Source organism: Lolium rigidum, chromosome 5, assembly GCF_022539505.1.
Source record: "Lolium rigidum isolate FL_2022 chromosome 5, APGP_CSIRO_Lrig_0.1, whole genome shotgun sequence".
NCBI lineage: Eukaryota > Viridiplantae > Streptophyta > Magnoliopsida > Poales > Poaceae > Lolium > Lolium rigidum.
Window position 1 is genome coordinate 151,915,513 of NC_061512.1, and position 27,621 is coordinate 151,943,133.

General features: G+C 43.6%; 3 protein-coding genes across 3 annotated transcripts; 2 read left to right on the forward strand and 1 right to left on the reverse strand.

The window, feature by feature from the left end:
- Positions 1-1,447: 1,447 nt before the first annotated feature.
- On the forward strand, positions 1,448-2,518 carry LOC124655217. The gene has a single exon (XM_047194151.1). It carries the CDS (start codon positions 1,477-1,479, stop codon positions 2,401-2,403), a length of 927 nt encoding a protein of 308 aa, XP_047050107.1. The 5' UTR covers positions 1,448-1,476; the 3' UTR covers positions 2,404-2,518.
- Positions 2,519-10,650: 8,132 nt separating this feature from the next.
- LOC124654881 lies at positions 10,651-11,781 on the reverse strand. Its single transcript, XM_047193857.1, has one exon. It carries the CDS (start codon positions 11,733-11,735, stop codon positions 10,782-10,784), a length of 954 nt encoding a protein of 317 aa, XP_047049813.1. The 5' UTR covers positions 11,736-11,781; the 3' UTR covers positions 10,651-10,781.
- Positions 11,782-19,009: 7,228 nt separating this feature from the next.
- Positions 19,010-20,079, forward strand: LOC124658385. The gene has a single exon (XM_047196729.1). The coding sequence runs from the start codon at positions 19,073-19,075 to the stop codon at positions 20,012-20,014; it is 942 nt and encodes a 313-aa protein (XP_047052685.1). The 5' UTR covers positions 19,010-19,072; the 3' UTR covers positions 20,015-20,079.
- The last annotated feature ends 7,542 nt before the right edge of the window (positions 20,080-27,621 follow it).

Here is a 27,621-nt window from a genome sequence, read left to right on the forward strand (position 1 = left end):
CTCACTGTACTATGCAGAATGAAGATCCGCGAATGCCGCAAGGGGCAAATCTATGATCTTGGGTTCGTTGACCCATATACCGTGAATGGGTATACTGTCGACCACTCTCCCAAGGACACGGAGAATAACTTGGTATATGTCTTAAGGAAAAACTCATACAAAAGGGCAATACTATTTCCTTACAACTTCGCGTGAGTGTTACTGTCTTCACACATTAAATCTTTTTCGCTTACTCCATGTGTTAAGTGTAATTGATGAGTTATGCATATATATGTGTGTCCGCAGGTTTCACTATATCCTGCTAATCATTGAACCCGACACCGGGATAGTAGAAGTCATGGACTCGAAGAGTAAACCCCTTGAGGCGTGGGGGGACATGGCTGATATCCTCCTCAAGGCTTGGAAACGGTTCACCAACAAGTCTCCGGGTTTAAAGAATAAAGAACTTCGAATAAAACATGTACCGGTAAGTACTACTGGCTAGGCCGCGCATCTCTTTGATTCTAGTTTCAATATACCATTATTATCATCCTTGATTATATATATATTATTTTGATTGAACTTTGTTCTCGTAAAGTGCTTGAGGCAGGAGGACGGGAATAATTTATGCGGGTTCTACGTTTGCGAGTTCATCCGCCGAATACCCACCATAAGAGGGACATTTTGGAACAACTTGATGTAAGTAAACAACATTCATGGCTTTATATTATCACCTTCTGTTTCATTCACATACACACACATATATATATTGACCACCGTACCTTCTTTAAATTATTAGATCCAACGGTTGCGGAACGGTCTTCTAGCAACCGAGCGTGTACGAGCAATTCAAGAAGAGCTGGCGGGATTCTTACTTGAGCAAGTCATAGCTCCGGACGGAGAACACTATGTGGCCGACATGCAAAATCACCGTTGATGTAGACATATATATATATGCATGAACTCGTGTGTCACTTTGATCGATATATATATGTAATATAATGGTTTGCTATATATATATATATATTTGAATTGTCTGCATTAATATTATACCGTGTTTCGAATGGGGCAGAGTCTCTGCCGCGACAGCGTTTTAGTGCAATTCCCTGCCGCGGCAGACTCTGCCGCGGCAGGGAAGGGCACTAAAATGCTGCCGCGGCACAACCCTTTGCACCGGTTCGTATTACGAACCGGTGCAAAAGCTCCCCGCCCGAGCGCCCCACAGCCGGCCACGTGGAGATCCCTTTAGCACCGGTTCGTAAGACAACCGGTGCAAAAGGGGGGGGCCTTTTGCACCGGATGGTTTGCACCGGTTGCCCATCCGGTGCATATGGCCTTTAAAAACCGGTGCAAAAGGCCATGTTTGCACTAGTGACTTCTCATTTGACCGGTGAGCACATCAGCCATTTCTCCCCAGTACAAAGTACAAACCTTCATAGAGCATTATCCAACTAAATCCACCATTCGTTTTACCCACGCCTTCAAGCTCAACGAGCCATGGCTACCAAAACCAAATCATGCTTTACTTTCCTGAGGGAAGCCCTGATCCTCCCCACGCGAAACCCAAAGCTCTTCACGCCGGTGCTCCTCCTCTTGGCCGGCACCGCCTTCCTTGGCCCCGTGGTCCAAGTCGTGTTCGTGCAGCCTCTCGCCTACGACATGATGATCCATTTCGTCGAGATGGGCAACATGGATCCCTCGAGCCCTGAGTACGCCAAGATCCTTGAGGAGATAAAGCAAGACGCTGTGAAGCTCGTCCTCATCGTCATCGCCCAACTGATCGTCACGCTGGCGCTCGCCTTCCTCAACCAGATCATCGCCTTCTTCGCGGCCTCCACAACATACTCTGGCAGCCGCTACTCGCTCGCCGAGCTCATCCATGAGATCCGGAAGGGGAGCACTCTCAAGGGCCCCTTCATCACCCTGGCCGTGGTCACCACGCTTAACTTCGCGTGGATGGCGGTCCTGACCGCCCTGCTTTCCGCCGTAATGCGTGGCGGCGGGATGCTCTCCGTCGAGGGTCTCGCCTTCGCCCTCACATTCCTCGCCTTCATGTACTTCACAGTCGTCGCGCTGGTGGGCGTCGCGGCGTCGGTGGTCGACGAGGAGTACCGCGGCGTGGGAGCGCTCCGGCAGGCGTGGAGGCTCATGACGCGGGTGAAGAGGAAGGAGGGTCTCGTGCTTGTGCTGGTGACACACCTCCTGCCCACCGTCGTGACACCCTTGTACGGGGTGGTTGCTCTTCTATATGCGAAGAGCATGGCGGCGGCTTTGTGCATGCTGGCCGTGTATGGTTTTCTGTCTGGTGCCGTGCAGGTGTACTACTTGGCGGCAGCCACGGTGTACTACTACGAAGCCATGGATAGCAAGGAGGAGGCGCCTTGTGGATATGCCAAGATCCCATCGGGGGAAGGAAATGTCTGATTCATGATCCAAGTGAGCTATACAAAGTGTTCTTATTTTGTTGAAAGTTGAAACTGCTAGAGGAATGCGTTTGTTTCTCGTGCAATATATCTTCTTGGATTATATGTGCCCGGTGGAGAAATATTTCAACTTCAATAAGACAAGGGTACGATAATTGGTCATGAGAATCTAAAAAACTTCATTACAGAGTACTACAAAAATTTATGTGGGGCACCAGAACCAAAATATTTCGCCTTAGTATCTTCTCTGCAGCAACCTTCGTTTTGGTGTTTCTGTCTTTATGCGACGCTCTCCTCCCGAGAACTCTTCGTGGCCATATATTTAGTGGTTTTTAATACACCGCAATATGCATCTATCAATACATCTCACAATATAATAAGATCAGATCTCATAAAACAATATCATGGAACAAGGATCCAACACATAGGTATTACAAATATGACCATAATCATAACATGCAGCTCATATGGCACTAAGTACTATGAAGAACATGAGAGAAATTGATCAAGCTAATGCCACAACTTCGTAGTCCAGAGGTGGACTACTCCCTCCTGGTCATGGTGATGATGATGAAGACGTTGGAGAAGGTGGAGATCCCTCCGGCGATGATCCTGGCGGAGTTTCCACCACCAATCTTCTCTGCAGCAGCCTCCATTTTGGTGCTTCTGTCTTTCTGCGGCGCTCTCCTCACGATAACTCTTTGAAGCCATATATAGTGATTTTTAGGGCAAAATACGTCAGTTCGCGAAAGATTAGGGAAAACGGGCGATCAATGGCTGAACGGAGGTGGGTGGCGCGGCTAGCGGCTAGCCTTTTAGGCCGCGCCACGTATGCTCTTTCAGCCCTCGGGCCTCTCCAGGTGTGCTTCAAGGGCCCAAGCTGTTCCTCTCGATGAAAAAATGATGCTCTAAAAATTCAAGGTTAAATTGACTCCGTATAGGTCTCTCAAAGTGAAAAATACGCGAAATAGGGTTTTACTATTCTGCAGGATTATAAACCAAATAAAGGGGATCATTGATAAATCCCCATAAATCAATGTAAAACATGGTATTATCATCATATATGTTGCAAATATGTGAGAATTCAATATGATAAAGGACAAATATCATGTATACATTTTACATGCGTCACCAGCCGGCCCCCTTGGGCCCAACCCCCTTAGCCCATGGGGTGGCCAGCCGCTTCGGATTTAGGGTGCAACCTTTTACTATTAAATAAATGATTATATTTAGTATCGATTTAATTAATTAATATATAATACATATTATATAATTTCCATTGATCCGAGACACCTCCCGAACCACTCCGAATAAACTTCAGATACTCCTGGAACCCTTTCCAGCTCTCTCTCCCTATTTCCGATGAATCCGAAACTATCTTAAGTTTGGTTGAACTCTTAAGTGTGTTACCCTATGGTTCGAGAAGAACACGACTCTCCAATCAATGATCATTAGGTGGGTTTGGATAACCATACTGATCCATGTGTATTCTACGGAGATATGATCTTACGCTAGGTCTCATTTTCTTTGTTACTTCGATACCGACATTCATCCGACATATAATCGTTGGTATAATCTTACCAATCTTGTTACTGACAAGGCTATTCAACTTGTTCCGTGTGATTCCATCCCCATGACCTAGTCATACATTACGCAACTTATGGATGTAATATCACCGAATGGGCCCAAACTATGTTCGTCACGCGGGTAACAAATCCTGCTATTGATACATACGCCTCAACCCATGCATTTTGAATACCCAACTAAAAATTTATGACAACCCTGTTACGGTGTGACGGTTGATGCAATCAAAACAGCCTCCGGTGACAGTGATAGAAATGATCTCACGATCTAAAGATTTGGTCACTACGCTTTCATCAACATCGTAACATTGAACTTTGTGACTTGGCCACGTTACAGTACTTATATATTAGTTATGTCCATCATATCATTCACCAAATGATATGACCCCATTGTCAAATGACATGTATGTCCATGACCGGTCATCGAATAACCATAATGAGCTAATTAGCACATATATGCTTACTAGGGACCCTGGTTTGTTTACAATACCACACATGTACCAATATTTCCGATTAATACAATTATAGAATGGCACGAAACTATTATGAAAAATTGAAATAATAATAAATACTACTTAATATTTGCCTCTATGGCACTATCTCCAACAGTCTCCCACTTGCACTATAGTACAAATAATCAATTTACATTTGTTATTAATCATAACACCATACACTTATGTGCAAATGATCATGCCTGCTCGTGGAAGATGTTGTTGACAACCCGAATCGTTTAGATACATATGTTATTTGCAAATCTATAATGTCACCTTGTTTGACATTATTCTATCATCAAAATGATAAATTCATGATTATATGTTTGGTTTTAGAGTGATACTTTTCTTCCCGTCTACACAATGACGTTTTGTTTGGTCAAAACAGACTTCAACATACTTTTTCATTTACACTAGAAAACATGCTCAGATGAAAGTTAATCTTTCTCAGCCAAATTATCAACGTAGATTCAAATGGCAATGCATCCAATGCAACTTCAATGTTTATCCATGCTTTATTTCAACTCTAAGGTTGTTATTAATGCGATGTTTCCAATCTTCTAAATAGTATTCTAATTTGTACTAGTGTAACATCTTTACAGTTCAAGTTCACTATCCTTTAGAGATAAGAATCATATTCTCAGTTCTCACAAGATACTCGAGAATCACCATATCTTAGGTGCAACGATTTTCTCAGAAATCACTCTAGAACACGTTACTTCTGACTAAGAATTTGGATCACATTATGTAATTTACACAATATGGCTTGATGGAATAACTCTATAACCAAGACATCCCTTTCTTTCATTCAACCATTGTTGTAACACCAAGAACATCTTTATGCTCCACCTAGTTATACAAGATATAACTCTTCTGTTCTTGTTTTATTATGAAAACTCCTTCAGAATCTCATCTAAGATGGTAATTCTGACTTAATTTTTATTAAACATGATGATCTATCTCGATAGACATTTTTAATGTTTTAGTACTTTCAATTTCACTCATAGAATATTTATTATCTTAAATAATCATAGTACCTTAATACTCACAATATGTCATCTACATATTAGAGAGCTTAATTAAACTCCCATTAAAATATGTTAACACATATATGATGGAGGTTCTCATAGTTCCCACTCAAAATATGTCATCTCATATACGACTTAGGAAAGCTATTTAACTCCCACTCAATTTCTTGCAATTCCAGGTTTTCTCTTTATTTGAGTAATTCAAAAATCCTTTGATCATTTATGAAATTGAGAATTTCAGCTACAATATACTAGCATTCACATGATTTACAAAACCCACGGATTGTACAATTACAATTCTTCTTCAATTTAGAAATTCGAAGGAGATGCAGTTTTGTCAATCTTTCATCAATTTTCATAATTGTAATAATTGCTCGTTAAATCCTCATGATTCAAGCATCTCTATATAAATGTAGTCAACTCTTTGAATTTTTCAAAACATGCTTTGTGACAAATCGAACTTTATGTCTTTCATGAATTTTCATTTCTACTTAAAAGAAGATTAAGAAACATTTTACCTAATAGTATCAAATATCAAAATACTTTGCAATCTTAAATGTAAGTCAATATATAATTTCATGACTCTTAAGTCATTTCTCGTACTTGGGTTTTTCATCGCTTCCTTGTAGTTCGTAGGTTATGTCTTTATTCCAAGACAAGTGAATCATGAATATTATCCCGCATCGTGGGACAACATGTTCTTGAATCCTACTTTGTTTAGGACAACTCAAACATGAGATGTCAGGATCATCATCATTAATCTCTCCACTATAGTGGAGTTTTCCCACGGAACATTTCATTGCGCTACTCTGATATATGGTGATATGCTCAAATACCTTAATTTAGTTTTATTTTCTTCCATCGGTGTCATTGAGAATAACTTTCTTAGAAAACACTATGTTTGGCAATACGAGCTTTGCCTCTTTGGTTTCGTGTAAGATGTATTCATAATTCATAATTACTCGAGAATACATTAAAAATTCTTTATTCATCTTAATTTCAGATTATTCTATAATTCAAAGTTCCATGGTTGTTAGAGGGTTTTTATTTTATTTTAAATGAGTGTTTGCTATTTTATTTCAGGTGTTTGCTCTAAATAATATTGGTAACATGCTAAGACATGATATAGACCATGCACATTTAGTGTTAGCTGACGTCTCGAGGGATTGAGCACCCCACTACACAGACTGAGTCATCTTTGACACGCCAAGAAGGCCGTCACAATCAGGTTTAACCCATAAGAATGAATCTGCCAGTGAGAATGGTTCAAGCTACTTTGCACTGGTATATTTCCTGTCTCCTGCCGGCCGGTGTTGGCCTTCATCTGTGATCCATGTTGGATCGAACTTATGCCTTATGGGGGTGTCTATTTTTATAACTGACTATGTTGTGGGAGCGTTTGTGCCTTTATATATAAAGTCGGACATATGGCCTTATGTATTAAAAAGGTTGTTGGTATAAAGCACCCACTTTGTAGGCTAAATATTAATTTTGCTACCACTTTATGTTTTGGAAGCAAAAATCTACCATATTTTGTCGAGGTTTTCAGAAAAAACAATAATTTTACATTGAGTATGAATTGACACCATTTTTAACCAGCGAGATCCACTCGTAGCTGACGACGTGACACTATTAATGATGGACCAAATTTTAAAAGTCAAATATATCTAATAAAAGAAAATACAGATTGAAAAAACCTAGCATCTCTCCTATCCCCGTCGCCACACACCTCCCATGCCCAACCCCACCGCCACGGCACCAGTGTCACACCCTCCCTCGGTAAACTTGTTGTTGCCTCCCTTGTGAACATGTCACCATACGTTAGTCGAGACCCTCCCTTCTCCCTTACCCCGCGCTCCGCCATTCCTTTCGCGACTTGCCTGCCACAAACCTCTCCCATGAGAGCGAGGTGAACCACCACCTGGCCAATCAGCTCATAGAAGGTCGGCATGGCCCGACTAGGCGGGCGCTCACACCCAATCAACGGCCCGAGCGGCACCGCGCCCTGGCGTGTCGACCACCCATCCCGCTCACCATGGACGTGATGGAGGGAGCCACAGACGAGCTTGGAGATAACGAATTTGATAGGGCGCACGTCATCCGGATTCGACGAAGATGGAGATGCACGAGTTGATGCAGGGCTTCCGCAGCAGATTCATTAGTCTATGATAATTAGGGCAACAAGGTGTGCCTCGGTTGTTGGGAGACGCCGGAGCTCTGATACGAACTAGTCGAAGCTCGGGAGGCGCCAGAGATAGGAAGGGACGACGAGTCCTATTTTTTGTTGATTTTATTAAAAAATAAGTTGTTTTGATTGTTCTAGTTGGACTGACAGGTGGCTCTGAGTCCACCTCGGCAAATTGGTTCTGCCAACTAGGCCCCACATGCTATAAACGGTGTCAATTTGTGCTGAATGAACGATTAGTTTTTTCACGAGAACCTCTACAATGTGGTGGATTTTTGCTCCCAAAACATAAAATGATATCAAAGTTGACATTTAGCACGAAAAGTGGTGGTTTTATGCTATCAACTCGTTTTAAAAGGAGGTTCTAGCGCGAAAACTTCTGTTTGTGATATCTATCCATCACAAACTTTGTAAACATAGGTGCTGTAAAAGAAACTTTGCAAACATAGGAAACCATTTGTGATATGCACTTTTCACTAACATGTTACATTGAGAACGCCGTCCAAGAGCTCCAGGGGTATCTCACTTGCTTTTTGCCGATGATACCATTTTATTTTTCAAAGCTACCCAAGAGCAAGCGTTGAGAATACATCAAACAATTGATACATATGCTGAAGCGACGGGGCAGTTGATCAATAGAGCTAAATGCTCAATCTCTTTTAGTGAGAAATGTCCAGTTCAAGTTCAGGAGCAAGTAAAAAATGTGCTACATGTGCAAGCGGATGGGATGCAAGAGAAATACCTTGGGCTCCCTACACCTGAAGGACGTATGCACAAAGGTAAATTTCAGAATTTACAAGAAAAGCTTACCAAAAGAATTATGACTTGGGGTGATGGATACCCGTCATCGGCAGGGAAGGAGATGTTAATCAAGGCCATTGCCCAGGCTATACCTGCGTATATAATGGGCGTGTTTAAGCTCCCGATGTCAGTTTGTGATGATCTATCGAGAATGGTTAGAAATTACTGGTGGGGTTCAAGTGAGGGGAAAAGGAAAACTCACTGGATGGCATGGGATCAGATTACCAAACCCAAAGCTTGTGGTGGGCTGGGCTTCCGCGATTTTCGAAAATTCAACCAAGCTCTTCTCGCTAGGCAAGCATGGCGTCTTCTATCTAACCCTGATAGTTTATGTGCGAGAGTTTTGAAGGCGAAGTATTATCCAAATGGACAGCTCCAAGACACTGTTTTTACAGGCAATGCCTCGTCGACTTGGCAAGCTATTACTTATGGTCTTGATCTTCTTAAAAAAGGTCTTGTGTGGAGAATCGGCAATGGACATCGAGTTAGGGTGTGGAGGGATCCTTGGATCCCAAGACCGCACTCGTATAGGCCTGTAACCCAACAGGGAGAGTGCCGCATTCGGAGGGTTTCAGAATTGCTAAATGAGCATGGCGCCTGGGACATAGACCTGCTCAGGCAATGGTTCTTGCAAATGGACGTTAATGAAATAATCAAGATCCGGCCTTCCCCGCGACAACTTGATGATGTGCTTGCATGGGCGCCGACAAAGAATGGCGTCTTCACGGTTCGAAGTGCGTACTGGTTGGCGATGGAGGAATGCCAACGGCCTTTAATAGGCGCCACGAGCAGGGCACCGGATGGCCATCGTGCTATCTGGAAGGCAATTTGGGGGTGCCCTGCCCCCCAAAAGGTACGCATATTCGCCTGGAAATTGGCCACTAATACACTTTCAACATGGGATAACAAATATAAACGAAACCTGGAGATTTCTAATGTCTGTGTACTGTGTGGTGTTGAACGAGAGGACAACTTCCACGCCTTTTGCAGATGCCCTATGGCGATATCCCTTTGGAGAGCAATGGAGGATACATGGAGGCTACCTGACCTCGCTAGCATCGTCAACTCGGGGGCGGATTGGCTCCTGCAGTTGCTAGCTGAGAAGACGGAGATGGAGTGTGCTAGAATTCTCATGCTACTCTGGAGAATCTGGCATGTTCGAAATGAAGTTACCCATTTCAAACCGGCGCCACCTGTGGAAGTTTCATGCCGTTTCCTTTGCAGCTACCTCGACTCCATTGTGCAGATCAAGTACTTCCCACAGGCGGACTGCATTAAGGGCAAGACACCGGTGGATCAGGTTACACATGGATGGAGAAAGGGAAAAGGGAGGATAGTAGAAGAAAGGTGTCGGCAACGGTGGACTCGGCCACCCTCGGGCTGGGTAAAGCTCAATGTCGATGGGTCCTTTGATGCTGAATCAAGGACAGGTGGAGCTGGTATGATCCTTCGTGATGACAACGGTGAAATTATTTTCTCGGCATGCCGGTCCCTGAATGCCTGTTCGTCCCCTTTAGAATCGGAACTAGCTGCATGTATGGAGGGTATTGCTCTGGTCCAGCAACGGAATGGCCTGTCACTTGTGATAGAGATGGATTGCCTGGAGGCAGTGGCCATGATCAGGTGTGAGATGGAGGACCGTTCAGCCTCAATGTTCATCCTCAGGGAAATAAAGCACCTTCTTCAAGGTGTCTCGGAGTTCAAGATCGAGCATATTAAGCGAGAACAGAACTTGGTGAGCCATGTTCTTGCTAACAAAGGCCGAGTTGAAGCTATGACAAACTTATGGCTTTGTTCGGGTCCAGTAGAAATTCAGGAACTCTGTAGTAAGGATTGTACTCTTGTGCCTTAATTAATATATTTTACACTCGCAAAAAAAAAAAAAAAAGAGAACGCCGTCTGAAATGGGCCCTTTTAGTGATATGCACATATAGCAGTAGATTACACTTTCGCCAGTTTGCAGCTCTATTTCAGAGACACTTGTGAATTGTAATTTCATTCTGCACCCAACAGGCCAACACCAAAGTCACACAATAACCCACAATTCTGTTTGTGTCTCCCTCCATTTCAAATCAATTGACGCGAGACTGCGTCAATCAATTTGGGCCGGAGGGAGTACATTCTTTGGTGTGCTCTTTCCTCGGTGCTCAGCTAAAAAAATATCCAAAGTGGTGGCATGCTTATTCAAAAGGAGTAAAGTAATATTTGGCATTACATATACTAGTATTACAGGTCGAAATTTCCATGGCAAGCAATCGGTGTGATAACAAGTTGAGCTAATTAATGATCAATTAAGCATTTGCTTCTTCCGTTGATAGCTTGGCGTATCCAGTAGCCCCCAGCTGGCTGTCGACGCTCTCCCTGCGCTCGTAGTAGAACGCGGCCATGGCGCAGATGGTGAACAACTGCACGAGCGCCAGCAGAACCGCGTACACAATACCCAGGAGCAACCCAAGCGCCACGCTGTTAACCGCGCACGTCGTTGCGAGCGTGCGCACCGGCGATACGGCGGCGGCCAGGACGGCGGTGACGGCCACGTACAGGACGACCTGCCACTTCTTCCCCTTGACCAGCCTCCACGCCTTGCCTAACGCAGCTGCGCCGTAGCATCCGGGCTCGGCCACCGCCACGACGACGCTGAAGGAGCAGATGAAGGAGAAGTACACGAGGCAGACGGAGGCGGCGATGACGAGCAGCGAGGCCACGAGCAAAGTCACGAAGTACTGCTTCACCGCGAGAAAGCTAACAAGTCCTACCATGGCCACCAGAAGCGCGACGTAGACGATCTCCAGGACGTAGATGAAGGCGAGCGTGAGCAGGGGGCCCTTGATCTGCGCCTTGGCTTTGCCCAGGAGCGCGCCAAACGTAGTAGCGGGCTGCTCGCCGGAGTACGTTGAGACGGCGGCGAAGAGGACGACGATGCGGACGGCCGCGCCGACCACGAGGGCGAGCAGGAGGTACCCTGCGCCGACGAGCAGGAGCTCCCTGGCGTCATTCCGGATCTCCTGCACCAGCTTGGCGTACTCGAGGCTTCCGGGCTCGGTGGTGTTGAGCGCCTTGATGTCGACCTTGATCTCGTCGGCGAGGGGCTGGAGGCCGAGGTCGTTGGCGAGGACGATCAGCGCGGTGGCGGCGAGGATGAAGGCAGAAACCGCTGTGAAGAGCCTCCGGTTGCGGCTCGGCAGGAGGAGCCCCTCCTTAAGGAAGTTGAAGAACGAAGGCGCATTGCTTTGACTGGTTGCCATGCTTGTGGTTTGAGAAACTTTCGCGATGGTGCTGTGAGAAGAGAGAGACACAGACGATGGGTATATTAAGGGAGAACCGGCGACCGCGTATTGGTCCGGCAACAAAATTAATTATATTGGATATAACGCGTAGCGAGTAGGAAGTAGGATATACCAACAAGTAACATTCGGTATGGTTTTGTTCTATATAGGAGACTCTGAAAAGTCTTGTGACGGAGTCAATTGCCACGAAGGAACGTTTCCTGATTACTTAACCGGCAATGATATACCTTTTTTTTTCAAAATGGGGATTGCTTCAGCCTCTACATCAATCGATGCACACAGCTTTTTTTATGACAAATTCATCACTTTCAGGGTTTACAAATGATGGATCATATAGGGTGGACATAAAGATCAGCCAGCGAAAAAAATAAAACAAGTCGCCTTATGCATCTTGTAATCTTCTAGAAAGTTGCCAGCCACCCTGGTTGAAGATATCCCGTGCGACCATCACCGGACGGACACACCTAGAATCCATATGCGCCCGTTGTGCCTCTGGCGGTAGGATTGACCACTCTTGGATCCAATGAGTAGTCATATGGATAACCCGTAGAAAATGAGCAGTTCTTTTTTTTATTAAAGATAATATTATTTCTGCAATTTCATAAAGACCACACAATAGCACAAGTTCCTACTCGGATCCGTGCCTTTGTATCTTTATCAATCCCATTCAACCATTACCAAATATATTTGTGCAATTAGTTGGTGGTGAAATGTTGAAGGTAAAGAGAATTACTCTCCAAACAAGACGACCAAAGGAACAATCAAAAAATAAATGGTTAATGGATTTATCATGATCACAAAAAGCATATTTCTTACAACCATGTCAATTTCGTTTTGACAAATTATTCTTTGTAAAAATTACTTCTGTCTGCAAGAACCACATAAAAATCTTAATCTTTAGTGGTACCTTGAGCTTCCATATATACTTCTTCAAATAGACCGTATGTCCATTCATAAGATCAGTATACATAGACATGATAGAGAAAGGGCCAGAATCATTAAGCTTCCAAACAAACCTATCCTCATCATTATTCAGATTTATATCCATAAGACGCCTCGCCAAATGAATCCACATATCCCATTTATCATTGGAAAGAATCCTTCTAAACTCAACATTTAAAGGATTGTTTGCTAATACATCAGCCACCAAGACATTTCTTTTGCGTGTAATTATATAAAGCAAAGGATATTGTTTAGAAGGTGGTGTTTGACCCAACCAAGTATCTTCCCAGAACCTAGTGGATCAGCCATTCCCAACAACAAAAGAGCCTCTATGGAAAAACTCATTTTTTACTCGCATAAGGCCCATCCAAAAGGGAGAATTAGAGGGCTTTGCCAGCACTTGTGACAATGTCTTATTATAAAGGTACTTGTTGCGCAATATCTCTTGCCATACGCCTTCTTCATTAAGTAGCTTAAAAAGTCATTTGCTTAATAAACATAAGTTTTTTTTATCTCAAGTACTTCAATACGTAACCCTCCTTGATCCTTGGATCGGCAAATAATATTCCACTTAGATAACCGGTATTTTCGCTTATTTTGGTCTCTTTGCCAAAAGAAACGAGAACGGTAGAAATCCAACCTTTTTAATACCCCTTTAGGTATCTCTAGGAAGGACAAGATGAAAATAGGAAGACGTGTCAAAATTGAATTTATAAGGACCAACCTATCTCCGTATGAGAGAATTTTTCCTTGCCAGCAACCAAGTTTCTTTTCAAACCTGTTCTCTACTGGGTTCCACTCTTTGTTTAGTACCCTCCTATGATGGATCAGTATATCCAAATATTTAAATGGTAGAGCACCGGTCTCACACCCAAAAATATTCTTATTTTGCTCAACCGGAAGTTTTGCATTTCCAAAGGAAAACTTTTGTGGAAATTTATCTTTAGCCCAGCTAGTTGTTCAAAAATACGAAGGATTAGATTCATGTTCGCTGCCTTCTGAAGGTCGTGTTCCATAAATAAGATTGTATCATCAGCATATTGCAAGATGGAAACCCCCCTCAACTAGACGAGGGATGAGACCTCGAACCTTCCCATCCTCTTTAGCCCATGCAATTAGGATTGCAAGCATGTCCACATATTAAAAAGAAGTGGGGAAAGAGGGTCTCCTTGGCGGAGACCCTTCTTAGTCTGCAAGTAGTGGCCAATGTCATCATTGAATTTAACACCAACAGACCCACCCTCCACAAAGTTCGAAATTAGGTCACACCACTTTTGGTCAAAACCTTTCATTTGCAAAGTTTGCTGAAGAAAATACCACTTCACTTTGTCGTATGCCTATTCAAAATCCTATGGAATTTTTTTACAAGATAGCGTACGGATGCAGGCATGGCCTCACTCAATTGGTGTAGGTAGAAGCGGTTGCCACGAGAATTGAGGGCACAGTATGCACAGCAGTGCACTACATATGCCCGTATCCAGCAATGCTACACCTACAGAATCATCTTACGGAATTACCTTACGGACGGAACATGGGCCATCATTGTTGGAGAGTTTGCAGCAGTTGCTTCGAATATTACTCATCCAGATTCATGGCAGATTGGCACGTCGTCCCGTAAGGCTTCTTCGTAACAATTTGCCCCATAAGTACAACATTCTGTTGTCTGTAAACATAACATTATTGTTACTTAACCGTTCATCGCCGGCAATGGTAATATTTTGTCATGTATACTAGCTTCGGTCACAACTAGTTAGCGATCACCCGTGGCAAGCGCACACGGTGACTTTCAAACCGGCAAATGACAAACTTGCCGACGCTGAAACCCTAATCCTATATTCCACTTCCCCACCTCCGATCTGCTTTCGTACACCGGTGAAACCGCCATGCTCCTGGCCACTGCGCCATGCACCAATCTCATCCTCTGCCGGTTCACAACCATTCCACCATGGAGCTTCTTCTTCTTTGTCCTCAACGAGTGCACCTACCATTCAGAATATTGAAGCTGCGTGGAATAAACACAAACATGAACTTATTGCTGCAAATGACTGACTTGACATCTTGTCTAAAACTCAAGTTTTATTGCCTCCTTCTAAGAGTAGAATGAAAAGTATTTCTTCTGAAGTTACTTATATCTGGAAGAAATAGGAGATAAATGCTAGGCAGCGATCGAGAGAGAGGCAAATCCTGGGGAAGGGATAGAAACACTGCTTTCTTCCATTCAATTGCTAATCAAAGAAGATGGAAGAAAAATAGTGCCTGTCTTCAGGGTCCTAATGGAAATGTTGAGGACAATAAAGTTATTCTAAACCTTGTTGTTGATTTGTACAAGACTGCGTGTGTGCGTTCATAGGGGTGAGTGTATGCGCGTGTATGTGAGCGTCTACGTTTGTACTGTGTTTCTAAAAAAAAAAGACTTTATTTGGTTTTGAACACAATTTAGAAGTTGATCTAGCTGCTGATTTTTTGGAAGAATCAGAGAAAGTTATAGAGGTTCAAAATACTTTCCTGCATTCCAATTAATGTCATATTCCAAAGGGGGCCTGTCCACGATGGTCTTCATTTTCTTTTTTATCACTAGTTCTAGGATTTGATTAAGGGCGATTTGTTAGCTCTGTTTGATGCTTTGAAAAAAGAAGATTTAGAATTTTTTAGATTGAACTTTTCACTCATTACACTTATTCCAAAAGAGTCTCATGTTGTAACTATACACAAATTAAGATCTATTGCTCTTGCTAATTGCAGTTATATCTTTTTTTCAAGTGTGTAACCAATCTGTTAGGAGTGGTTTGTGAGGAACTTACTTCTCCCAACCAAACTGCCTTTATCCATGTAGGTATATTTTAGAAAGTGTGGTTGCCGCACATGAAATTATCCATGACATGACACATAGTTATTAGGCCAGGTTTATCTTTAATCTTGATTATGAGAATGCATATGATAAAGTTAGTAGCATTTTTTTTAATTAGAATGATGGGGTCTAGGGTTTTAGTCCCAAGTTTCTATATTTAGTCAAATCACTGCTCCATCAATCGTTATGTTGGTGTCAGGATAAATGAATTAATAATAATTACTTCATAACAAGGAGAGGGGTCCAGCAGGGTGATCCTACATCCCCTCTTTTCTTTAATTAGGTTGTGAAGTATTTACTAGGATGTGGTTAAAGCTTACTTGTCTTTTGACTAGCTTTAATAGAGCATGGGTCATTAACATGTAATATGCTAATGATACTCTAGTTTTTCTTAAGAAGGATTATATGGTATTATGGACCTTAAATGGATCCTATCATATTTTGAGAAAATATATGGCCTTAGAATTAATTTCCATAAGTGTGATTTGGTCCCAATCTAAGTTGTAGGATTGGGAAGTTCCCTTTGAAATATTTAGGAGTTCCTTAAAAAGGGAGGATCCACATCCTATTGTAGACTAAATGGGAATCACAATAATTTGGTGTGGAGGGGGTTACTCTCTCATGCTACAAAGCAAGAGGTTGTGTGTAGTCTTTTAGCAAGTATTTCTTTGTGTTTGGTGAGTGTTATTAAATTTCCTAAATGGGCATCACAATAATTAACTCACATATGGGTAACTGTCCGTGGGACAGTTATGCAGGACAATTTAAATATCATTGAGCCAACTGGGGGTTAGTGACTCAAAAGAAAGAATATGGAGGGTAGAGAATCCCAAACCTTGGTCAAATGAACTTTTTTTACTCACGTCATGGATTAAAAGGTACCACTTAGATAAAAATAAGCTTTGGAAAGAGATCATTGACCACAAATATGACGTTAATGATTCTAATATTTTTTTCTGCCTCTGCTAATGGGGTCTCTCCTTTCTGGAAAGGAGTGTTATGAGCCGATAAGGCGGCTAAACTAGGATACCAGTGGAAAATTGGGAATGGTGGAAAGATAAAATTTTGGGACGAGCATTGGCTTGGTCCTTCCAGTTTAGCTATTCAATACTGGGAGTTATATGTATTATGCAATAATCATAACTCTACGATTGTTGAACTCTGGGGTGGTGAAAATTTAAGAGTAACCTTTGGCAGATGCTTCAGTCATGAATTAATGGTGCAATGGTACCAGGTTTTGAATATTGCGCAAACTATTAATCTCCCTAATGAGGCGGATTGTTTGAGTTGGAAGCTAGATTCGAGTGGTGCTTACACTGTAAGTTCCCTTATGTTGTGCTTAACTTTCGAGGGGTAATGCTTGTAAATATCCATGAAGTGTGGAAAATTAATATCCCACCGAAAATGCAGATTTACCTGTGGCTGGTTGCTCATAACAAAGTACTAACTAGAGATAACCTTTTTAAGATGCAAACAGTCAATGATCTTTCCTGTTTTATTTGTACTAAATCAGAATCATGCGCTCATCTCTTTTTTGATTGCAGTACGACGACTTTAATTTGATTGAAAATATAATTTATAACTAAGGTGCAAACTTCTCTTTTAACTTAGAAAGGTTCATGGATCGGATGCTATATGGCAGGATGTGCCGGTGTCCATGTGTCAGGCGGTGCCGGGGATCTGCAGGTTGTTGAGGGCGGCGATGAGGGCAGGGTCCATCTGCTGTTGCTATTATTCGTTGGCTCCATGGGGATCCTGAGCAGTGTAGGCATGGGGCATCATGACAGGGCATGAGCCGAGGAGGCCGCGAGACGGCACCTGCCATGGCGTCAGCGCGCGAGGCTGCCAGGGAGTTGGTGGCGGTGGCTGCCACGGAGCCTGCTGAAGCTGAGCACGTGTAGGAGTCCCGGTCCAAGGGTTGAACCGCCAAAGATTATCGTGGCCGCGCCCTCGGCCGTGGCCTCGTCCGCGGCCTCCGCCGCAGAAGATGTTCGTGAAATACCTAGGATCGCCCCCGAAGGGGCCAGGCTTGGAGCGATCTCCAGGAGGGGGTGCGCGAACACCCCCACTGTTGCAGCACGCTCTAGCCCATGGCCAAGAGTGTTGTGGAGGCGGCGTTGCGAGCATCGGTGCGCCGTTGTGTTTCTTCAAGGATGAGGGCCGGCGGAGCGCCTGTGAAGGAACGAGGGGAACACCACTTGAAAGGGGAGAAACAAACGCAGATGGACGTAAGTGTCATTGAGACCTCGAAGGAGTGTTAGAACTAGTGTCTCGTCGTTGATGGGTTGTCTGAGGTCGATGAGCGAGTCGGAGAGACTCTTGAGCTTGGCGCAATACTCGTTGATGGAGAGATCGCCATGTGGTGTGTTGCGGAAGTCGGGCTCATGCCGGATGGCGCGATGCTTCTTGTTGTCGTAGAAGAGGTTCTCGATGGCCTCCCAGATGGCAAGCACGTAGGAGCGGGGGCGCATGACGATGCCGAGAAGGTTGGTGTCGATGGAGCCGTAGATCCAGGAGAGTACGGTGTAGTCTTCGCGGCCATAGGCAGAGGTGGGGGACGTTTCATCGCTACAATAGTCGATGAGACATGTGGTCTCCGTAGCCTTCTCCAAGAGCTACGGTAACCTATTGACAGTGCCACCATTGACAACGTGAGCATTGTTTACCTCTCTGCCAACCCAGTACAACATTGTCGTACTAAGCACATTGAGCTTGACATTCATTTTGTGCGTGAGAAGGTGGCTCTTGGTGCTCTCTAGGTTCTCAATGTTCTCTCTAGTTCTTAGTTTGCTGACATATTCACCAAGGATCTGCCGTCTGCATTGTTTCACGAGTTTCGATCTAGCCTTCACATCAGTGAAGCACTGAGTTCAGATTGTGGGGGCGTGTTAGGGAGATATCCTCCCCGCGTGTGTAACAACATTTAACTAGGATTATTTCTTGCGTAACACTTCATGTAATAATGACTTGGAGTCCAAGTCCTTGTGCATATAATAAATAGATTAAGAGGGGGACAAGGTGCACCATTGAGCATCCCGTGTAATTCATTATTGCAATTCCCAAATCAATTAACACATTGAACTCTCTCCATTAACCACAAGTAAGTTCCTTAGGTTTTAAACATTAGGGGTTATGAATGCAGGTACAATAATCCTTTTTCTACTACTTAGGTGTCATTTTCCGTTCAGCCAAGTGGAAGCAAACGGGGAATTGAAGAAAATAAGAGAGAGAAAGAGTGGAAGAAAGAAGAATGGGAGGGGAAAAAACCACGTAGACTGGTGTTGACCAGTTGGGGTTACCTTCCTTCGTGGCAACTCACTTTGTCCGTGAATTTTCCAAGTCGTTAATTGGTCGCTCGTACTAACGCGTTATAGTCGAGGAATTCTGTTGGCCTACAAATATACCCGGTTGCCGGTCCTCTTCAGTATCTCTGGTGGTTTGTGCGCCTCATTTCTCAAAGCACCACTTGCTCACTGCCATAGTTAATTTTCAGCTGCTCAAAGCCATGGAAACCAGTCAAAACAAAGCACCTTCCTTCTTCAACTTCCTAAGGGAGGGCCTCCTCCTGCCGAGCCGCAACTGGAGGCTCTTCACATCGGTCTGCGCACTCATCCTCGCCTCCACCACGCTGATCGACCTCGCCGGCAAACCTTTTGCCAACGAGACCAAGCTGGACGTGAAGGCGCTCAACACCACCGAGCCCGGCACCGCCAGCCCGGATTTCGCCAAGATCCTAATAAAGGAGATCCAAAATGGTACCAAAGAGCGCCTGCTCGCCAGCGCGGGGTACAAACTGTTCCCTCTTGTCGTCCGCTCCGCCGTCCGGATCGTCGTGCTCTTCGCCGCCGTCTTCACGTACCCCGGTCAGGAGCGTACTATTACTACCTTTAGCGCGCTCATAGGCCAAGCTAAGGAGCAGATCAAGGGGCCCTTGCTCACGGTCGCGTTCGTCTACGTCCTGGAAACCGTACTGTACGTCATGTTTGTGGCCACGACATCACTTCTCATCCTTCCCATGGTGAGCCCATACGTCGTCACTTGGCTTCCTCTGCTCTTCCTCTTCGTCCTGGCCATGCTGCTCATCTTCGCTTCCCTCGTCTGCCTCCTGTACTTCAACTTCCTCGGGTCTTTCAGCGTCGTCCTGGCGGTAGCCGAGCCCGGCTGCTACGGCGTAGCAGCGTTAGTCAAGGCATGGAGGCTGGTCCAGGGAAAGAAGAGGCAGGTCGCGCTGTACTTGGCCGTCACCGGTGCCCTGGTCGCCGCCGTATCGCCCGTGCGCACGCTCGCGACAAAGTTCGCGGGTAATAGCGTCGCGCTTGGGTTGCTCCAGGGTTTTGCGTGCGCACTTTTGCTGGCGCTCGTCCAGCTCTTCTCCGACTGCACCATGACCGCGTTCTACTACGAGTGCAGAGACAAGGGGGCTAATGGATACGCCAAGCTATTGTAAAACGGGTGAATAGGATGGAGTTGAGGGTAACTGTCTCAGCGCAATAGCGTGGCCTCCAGATTATATGTATAATTGTATATCAGGAGTTCTACAAACACAGTGCATACAAGTATAACAACAGATTATATTGGACAGGAGCTAAGTACATACATATATCTAGCACCCTTCGACGGTCTTAATTGTGCTCAACAAGTTAAAATTACTCGGGGGCATGCATCAAATAGTGGCAACGACAACGATTTGGTAAAATCGTCCGCAAGTTCACTCTGTTGAAATTGCATGTTCTAGCCGGTTCAACTAAAAAAATATCTAATAAAATATGCTAGGTTATGTTCAGCACCTCCCCTCAGATCTATGCCGGTGGGATAATCTCACCACTACAGCAATGTCTCGAAACACTGATGGCTGGAAACCCTTGGCGTAGCCACAGTGGGCCATTAACATAGGCTACGACGAGGGCAGCCCTCGTCATATCTCCTCGGCAAAGATCCACCTCGACAGAGCCACGTGCATCGTCAGTGTAGACCCGGCCCTCGGCGTAGCCCGTATATGCCGATGGTGGCTGTCAGCATCTAGACCCTCGGCGCAGGCCACGCCGTCCCGTCCGTTAACTTCAAATTTTTTGAAATTTTTCATGATTATTTTCAAGTTTTTTTAATCTCTCACATAGATCATTTTAACTCTAACTACAATTAATCTTAGGTCAAATTACACTCATGGTCAAACTTCCACTATAGCCATCTATCCTCTCACTACTCCACTCCTAGCATGCTTAACATCTTCGTTCCTTTCGGTTGAGCTTCCCAATAAGAAGCAAAACATTATTCATAATACTACCATATTAATCCCATTAACCCTTAGATCGTGGTATCACAACTTTTTATTATTTTGAATTTTAAAAATTATTTAAATAAACATCAATGATTTAGTAATAATAACCTTTATGCAGGATGCAATTATTAATTTAATTTAAAAAATCTAAATTTCTAGCAAAAACTAAAATATTCCTGCTTTCATATTTCCATTTGGGTCTAAAACATGCCAACCGGGTAAGTACTCGTGAATTCGGATGTAACTTTTTCTCACAATCATTTTAATATATTATACATTTTTTTCGACTTCCAGAAAAGCCGTTTTACCGATGCATGACACAATTTTGCAAAAAATGTCAAAATTCATTTTTGTTAAATTATCTTGCAACTATATAACATAACACATGAATATCTCGAAGAATTTTATATTTTGAATTTTTTATTATTTCCCATCATTCAGTTGAAATTTAAAAATACGATCTACAGGGGAGGGGGTGGAGAGAAAAAAAGTTCAAGGCTACGCCGAGAGTGGTTGTCGTCGTAGATTAAGAATAGGGAGGGAAAGGCTATGCCGAGGGCAGCCGTCGGCGTAGCTGTGACGCCATGATAGCGCCGTCACGGCCTAACTTTGGTGAGCGGCATGCACATGCCTATGACTATGGCCCGCGATGCGCCGAGGCCAGTCATCGGCGTAACATTTCCTGCGCCGAGGGCGTTGCTACGCCTACGACCCTTTTGGCGGGCTGGCTTGGCCGCCCATACGTCAACGGCCCCGAGTTTTGGCCGTCGGCGTATGAGAAGCCGTCGACACCTTACGCCATTCCTGTAGTGTGCACCTTATAGACATGACTCGTTGAATTTTAGTTATGGATGTCTTATATATTTATTTGTAATATTGCCTTGGTTAAGATTTGAACCAAGGACATTATAGGTCCAATACCATGTGAAGTTGCATACTCTAGTCAATTAAACCCAGAAACCGATATAATGAAATAGACTAGGCAATTATATTCAAGACACTATGTGAGAATCTGGATTTTCCGAGTGGGCGAAATACTCAGCAAAGGCACGGTGGAAGTTGGCAATAACTTTACCAAGTATTTACACTCAGCACACATTAGAGCAAGCATCTCCAGCCGCGTCCCCCAAAGGGATTTGGGGTGCGCCGGACCAAAAAACCGTGCCAGCCGCGTCCGCCAAAGCCCATTTTTGTCCGGCGCGCCTCGATACGGTGTCCGGCGCCCCAAGCCCGTCCCCATCCCACAGGGGACGCACCGGGGACGCCGGACATGCCGAAAAGCGAGGCGGGGAGTGGCGGGGCTGACTCGTCAGTGGCACAATAAATTTTAACCTAACCGTCGCCTACCTCACGACGGTGCAGTTCCCGCAGCGACGGTGCAGTTCCCGCAGAGCCGCAGCGACGCGTCCCGTTGATGCGCGTGGTTGACGTATTGTCTTTTCGTTCGACACGCGTCCGTTGGGAACCCCAAGAGGAAGGTGTGATGCGCACAGCGGCAAGTTTCCCTCAGTAAGAAACCAAGGTTAAATCGGACCAGTAGGAGTCAAGAAGCACGTTGAAGGTTGATGGCGGCGGGATGTAGTGCGGCGCAACACCAGAGATTCCGGCGCCAACGTGGAACCTGCACAACATAACCAAAGTACTTTGCCCCAACGAAACAGTGAGGTTGTCAATCTCACCGGCTTGCTGTAACAAAGGATTAACCGTATTGTGTGGAAGATGATTGTTTGCAGAGAAAACAGTAAAAACAAGTATTGCAGCAGATTTGTATTTCATTATTAAAGAATGGACCGGGGTCCACAGTTCACTAGAGGTGTCTCTCCCATAAGATATAAGCATGTTGGGTGAACAAATTACAGTCGGGCAATTGACAAATAGAGAGAGCATAACAATGCACATACATGACATGATAAGTATAGTGAGATTTAATTGGGCATTACGACAAAGTACATAGACCGCCATCCAACCGCATCTATGCCTAAAAAGTCCACCTTCAGGTTATCATCCGAACCCCTCCAGTATTAAGTTGCTAAACAACGGACAATTGCATTAAGTATGGTGCGTAATGTAATCAACAACTACATCCTCGGACATAGCGCCAATGTTTTATCCCTAGTGGCAACAGCACAACACAACCTTAGAACTTTCGTCACATCGTCCCGGTGTCAATGCAGGCATGAACCCACTATCGAGCATAAGTACTCCCTCTTGGAGTTAAAAGTAAAAACTTGGCCAGAGCCTCTACTAGAAACGGAGAGCATGCAAGATCATAAACAACACATGTATAATAACTTGATAATTAACATGACATAGTATTCTCTATCCATCGGATCCCGACAAACACAACATATAGAATTACAGATAGATGATCTTGATCATGTTAGGCAGCTCACAAGATCTAACAATGAAGCACAATGAGGAGAAGACAACCATCTAGCTACTGCTATGGACCCATAGTCCAGGGGTAGACTACTCACTCATCACTCCGGAGGCGACCATGGCGGTGTAGAGTCCTCCGGGAGATGAATCCCCTCTCCGGCAGGGTGCCGGAGGCGATCTCCCGGATCCCCCGAGATGGGATCGGCGGCGACGGCGTCTCGGGAAGGTTTTCCGTATCGTGGCTCTCGGTACTGGGGTTTCGTCACGGAGGCTTTAAGTAGGCGGAAGGGCAAGTCAAGAGGCGGCACGGGGGGCCCACACCATAGGCCAGCGCGGCCAGGGGTGGGGCCGCGCCGCCCTAGGGTTTGGCCACCCCGTGGCCACTCTTCGTCTCGTCTTCGGACTTCTGGAAGCTTCGTGGAAAAATAGGCCCCTGGGCTTTAATTTCGTCCAATTCCGAGAATATTTCGTTACTAGGATTTCTGAAACCAAAAACAGCAGAAAACAGCAACTGGCACTTCGGCATCTTGTTAATAGGTTAGTTCCAGAAAATGCACGAATATGACATAAAGTGTGCATAAAACATGTAGGTATCATCAATAATATGGCATAGAACATAAGAAATTATCGATACGTCGGAGACGTATCAAGCATCCCCAAGCTTAGTTCTGCTCGTCCCGAGCAGGTAAAACGATAACAAAGATAATTTCTGAAGTGATATGCCATCATAACCTTGATCATACTATTTGTAAACATATGTAGTGGATGCAGCGATCAAAACAATGGTAATGACATGAGTAAACAAGTGAATCATATAGCAAAGACTTTTCATGAATAGTACTTCAAGACAAGTATTAATAAGTCTTGCATAAGAGTTAACTCATAAAGCAATAAATCAAAGTAAAGGTATTGAAGCAACACAAAGGAAGATTAAGTTTCAGCGGTTGCTTTCAACTTGTAACATGTATATCTCATGGATAATAGTCAACATAGAGTAATATAACAAGTACAATATGCAAATATGTAAGAATCAATGCACGGTTCACACAAGTGTTTGCTTCTTGAGGTGGAGAGAGATAGGTGAACTGACTCAACATAAAAGTAAAGAGAATGGTCCTTCAAAGAGGAAAGCATCGATTGCTATATTTGTGCTAGAGCTTTTATTTTGAAAACATGAAACAATTTTGTCAACGGTAGTAATAAAGCATATGAGTTATGTAAATTATATCTTACAAGTTGCAAGTCTCATGCATAGTATACTAATAGTGCCCGCACCTTGTCCTAATTAACTTGGACTACCGGATCTTTGCAATGCACATGTTTTGACCAAGTGTCACAATGGGGTACCTCCATGCCGCCTGTACAAAGGTCTAAGGAGAAAGCTCGCATTTTGGATTTCTCGCTTTTGATTATTCTCAACTTAGACATCCATACCGGGACAACATGGACAACAGATAATGGACTCCTCTTTTATGCATAAGCATGTGGCAACAATTATTATTCTCATATGAGATTGAGGATATGTGTCCAAACTGAAACTTCCACCATGAATCATGGCTTTAGTTAGCGGCCCAAAGTTCTTCTCTAACAATATGCATGCTCCAACCATGAAGGTGGTAGATCTCTCTTGCTTCGGACAAGACGGACATGCATAGCAACTCACATGATATCCAACAAGAAATAGTTGATGGCGTCCCCAGAAACATGGTTACCGCTCAACAAGCAACTTAATAAGAGATAAAGTGCATAAGTACATATTCAATACTACAATAGTTTTTAAGCTATTTGTCCCATGAGCTATATATTCCAAAGGTGAATGATGGAATTTTAAAGGTAGCACTCAAGCAATTTACTTTGGAATGGCGGGTAAATACCATGTAGTAGGTAGGTATGGTGGACACAATTGGCATAGTGGTTGGCTCAAGTATTTTGGATGCATGAGAAGTATTCCCTCTCGATACAAGGTTTAGGCTAGCAAGGTTATTTGAAACAAACACAAGGATGAACGGTACAGCAAAACTCACATAAAAGACATATGGTAAACATTATAAGACTCCATACCGTCTTCCTTGTTGTTCAAAACTCAATACTAGATGTTATCTAGACTCTAGAGAAACCAAATATGCAAACCAAATTAGCAAGCTCTAAGTATTTCTCCATTAATGGGTGCAAGGTATATGATGCAAGAGCTTAAACATGAGCACAACAATTGCCAAGTATCAAATTATCCAAGACATTTTAGAGTTACTACATGTAGCATTTTCCAATTCCAACCATATAACAATTTAACGAAGGAGAAACTTCGCCATGAATACTATGAGTAGAACCTAAGGACATATTTGTCCATATGCAACAGCGGAGCGTGTCTCTCTCCCATAAAGTGAATGCTAGGATCCATTTTATTCAAACAAAACAAAAACAAAAATAAACCGACGCTCCAAGCAAAGTGCATAAGATGTGGCCGAATAAAAATATAGTTTCAGGGGAGGAACCTGATAATGTTGTTGATGAAGAAGGGGATGCCTTGGGCATCCCCAAGCTTAGACGCTTGAGTCTTCTTAATATATGCAGGGGTGAACCACCGGGGAATCCCCAAGCTTAGAGGTTTCACTCTCCTTGATCATATTGCATCATACTCCTCTCTTGATCCTTGAAAACTTCCTCCACACCAAACTCGAAACAACTCATTAGAGGGTTAGTGCATAATAAAAATTCACATGTTCAGAGGTGACACAATCATTCTTAACATTTCTGGACATTGCATAAAGCTACTGGACATTAGTGGATCAAAGAAATTCATCCAACATAGCAAAAGAGGCAATGCGAAATAAAAGACAGAATCTGTCAAAACAGAACAGTCCGTAAAGATGGATTTTATTAGGCCACCAGACTTGCTCAAACGAAAATGCTCAAATTGAATGAAAGTTGCGTACATATCTGAGGATCACTCACGTAAATTGGCATAATTTTCTGAGTTACCTACAGAGAATTAGACCCAGATTCGTGACAGCAAAGAAATCTATTTCTGCGCAGTAATCCAAATCTAGTACTTACTTTTCTATCAAAGACTTTACTTGGCACAACAAAACATAAAACTAAGATAAGGAGAGGTTGCTACAGTAGTAAACAACTTCCAAGATACAAATATAAAACAAAGTACTGTAGGTAAAAACATGGGTTGTCTCCCATAAGCGCTTTTCTTTAACGCCTTTCAGCTTGGCGCAGAAAGTGTAACTCAAGTAACATCGAGAGACGAAGCATCAACATCATTACCAGCATTGTTGGGAGTTTTATCAATTTTAGGCCTATAGTAATTCTTTGGTTTAGGCACCTTAGAGGCATACATGAATTTTTGCTCCTTACCCACATAAGCTTTTTCATTAAATTTAAGAGAAGAAAAAGTTGAACCCAATTTTCTCATTGCTTCTTCAAGTTTACCAATTCTATGGGTTTGATTATCATGGATAGCACAAGTTTCTAGAGTAGCAATTCTTTCATTAATTCCTCCTAGGATTTTATCAAGTTTATCAGTATTATCAAGTAATATTTCCAATTTAGTTTCAACGCTACAATTTTTCTCTATGGTTTCCAATTTTTTCATAACATCCTCAAGGGAGGTTTCACTTTTAGTTTCATTAACAGGTGGTGTTCCAAATAAACTCTCAATAATGCAACTAGCTTCTAAAGCGGGAGCACCTAGGAAGTTACCTCCCGCGAGACAATCAAGAACATATCTATTACAGCTAGAGATACCAACATAAAAATTCCTGAGTAGGATAGTGGTGGAGTGTTTCTTAGTGCACCTATTATGGGCATCACTAATTCTATACCAAGCATCTTTTAAACATTCTCCCCCTTGTTGTTTAAATGAACGAACTTCAACTTCGGGATTACTCATTTTAGCGGTAGTAAATAAAGCAAACTTGATAAAGTAAATGCAAGTAAACTAATTTTTTTTGTGTTTTTGATATAAGTGCAGCAAACAAGACAGTAAATAAAGTAAAGCTAGCAACTAAATTTTTTGTGTTTTGATATAAGTGCAGCAAACAAAGTAGTAAATAAAATAAAGCAAGACAAAACAAAGTAAAGAGATTGAGAAGTGGAGACTCCCTTGCAGCGTGTCTTGATCTCCCCGGCAACGGCGCCAGAAATTTGCTTGATGCGCGTGGTTGACGTATTGTCTTTTCGTTCGACACGCGTCCGTTGGGAACCCCAAGAGGAAGGTGTGATGCGCACAGCGGCAAGTTTCCCTCAGTAAGAAACCAAGGTTTAATCGGACCAGTAGGAGTCAAGAAGCACGTTGAAGGTTGATGGCGGCGGGATGTAGTGCGGCGCAACACCAGAGATTCCGGCGCCAACGTGGAACCTGCACAACACAACCAAAGTACTTTGCCCCA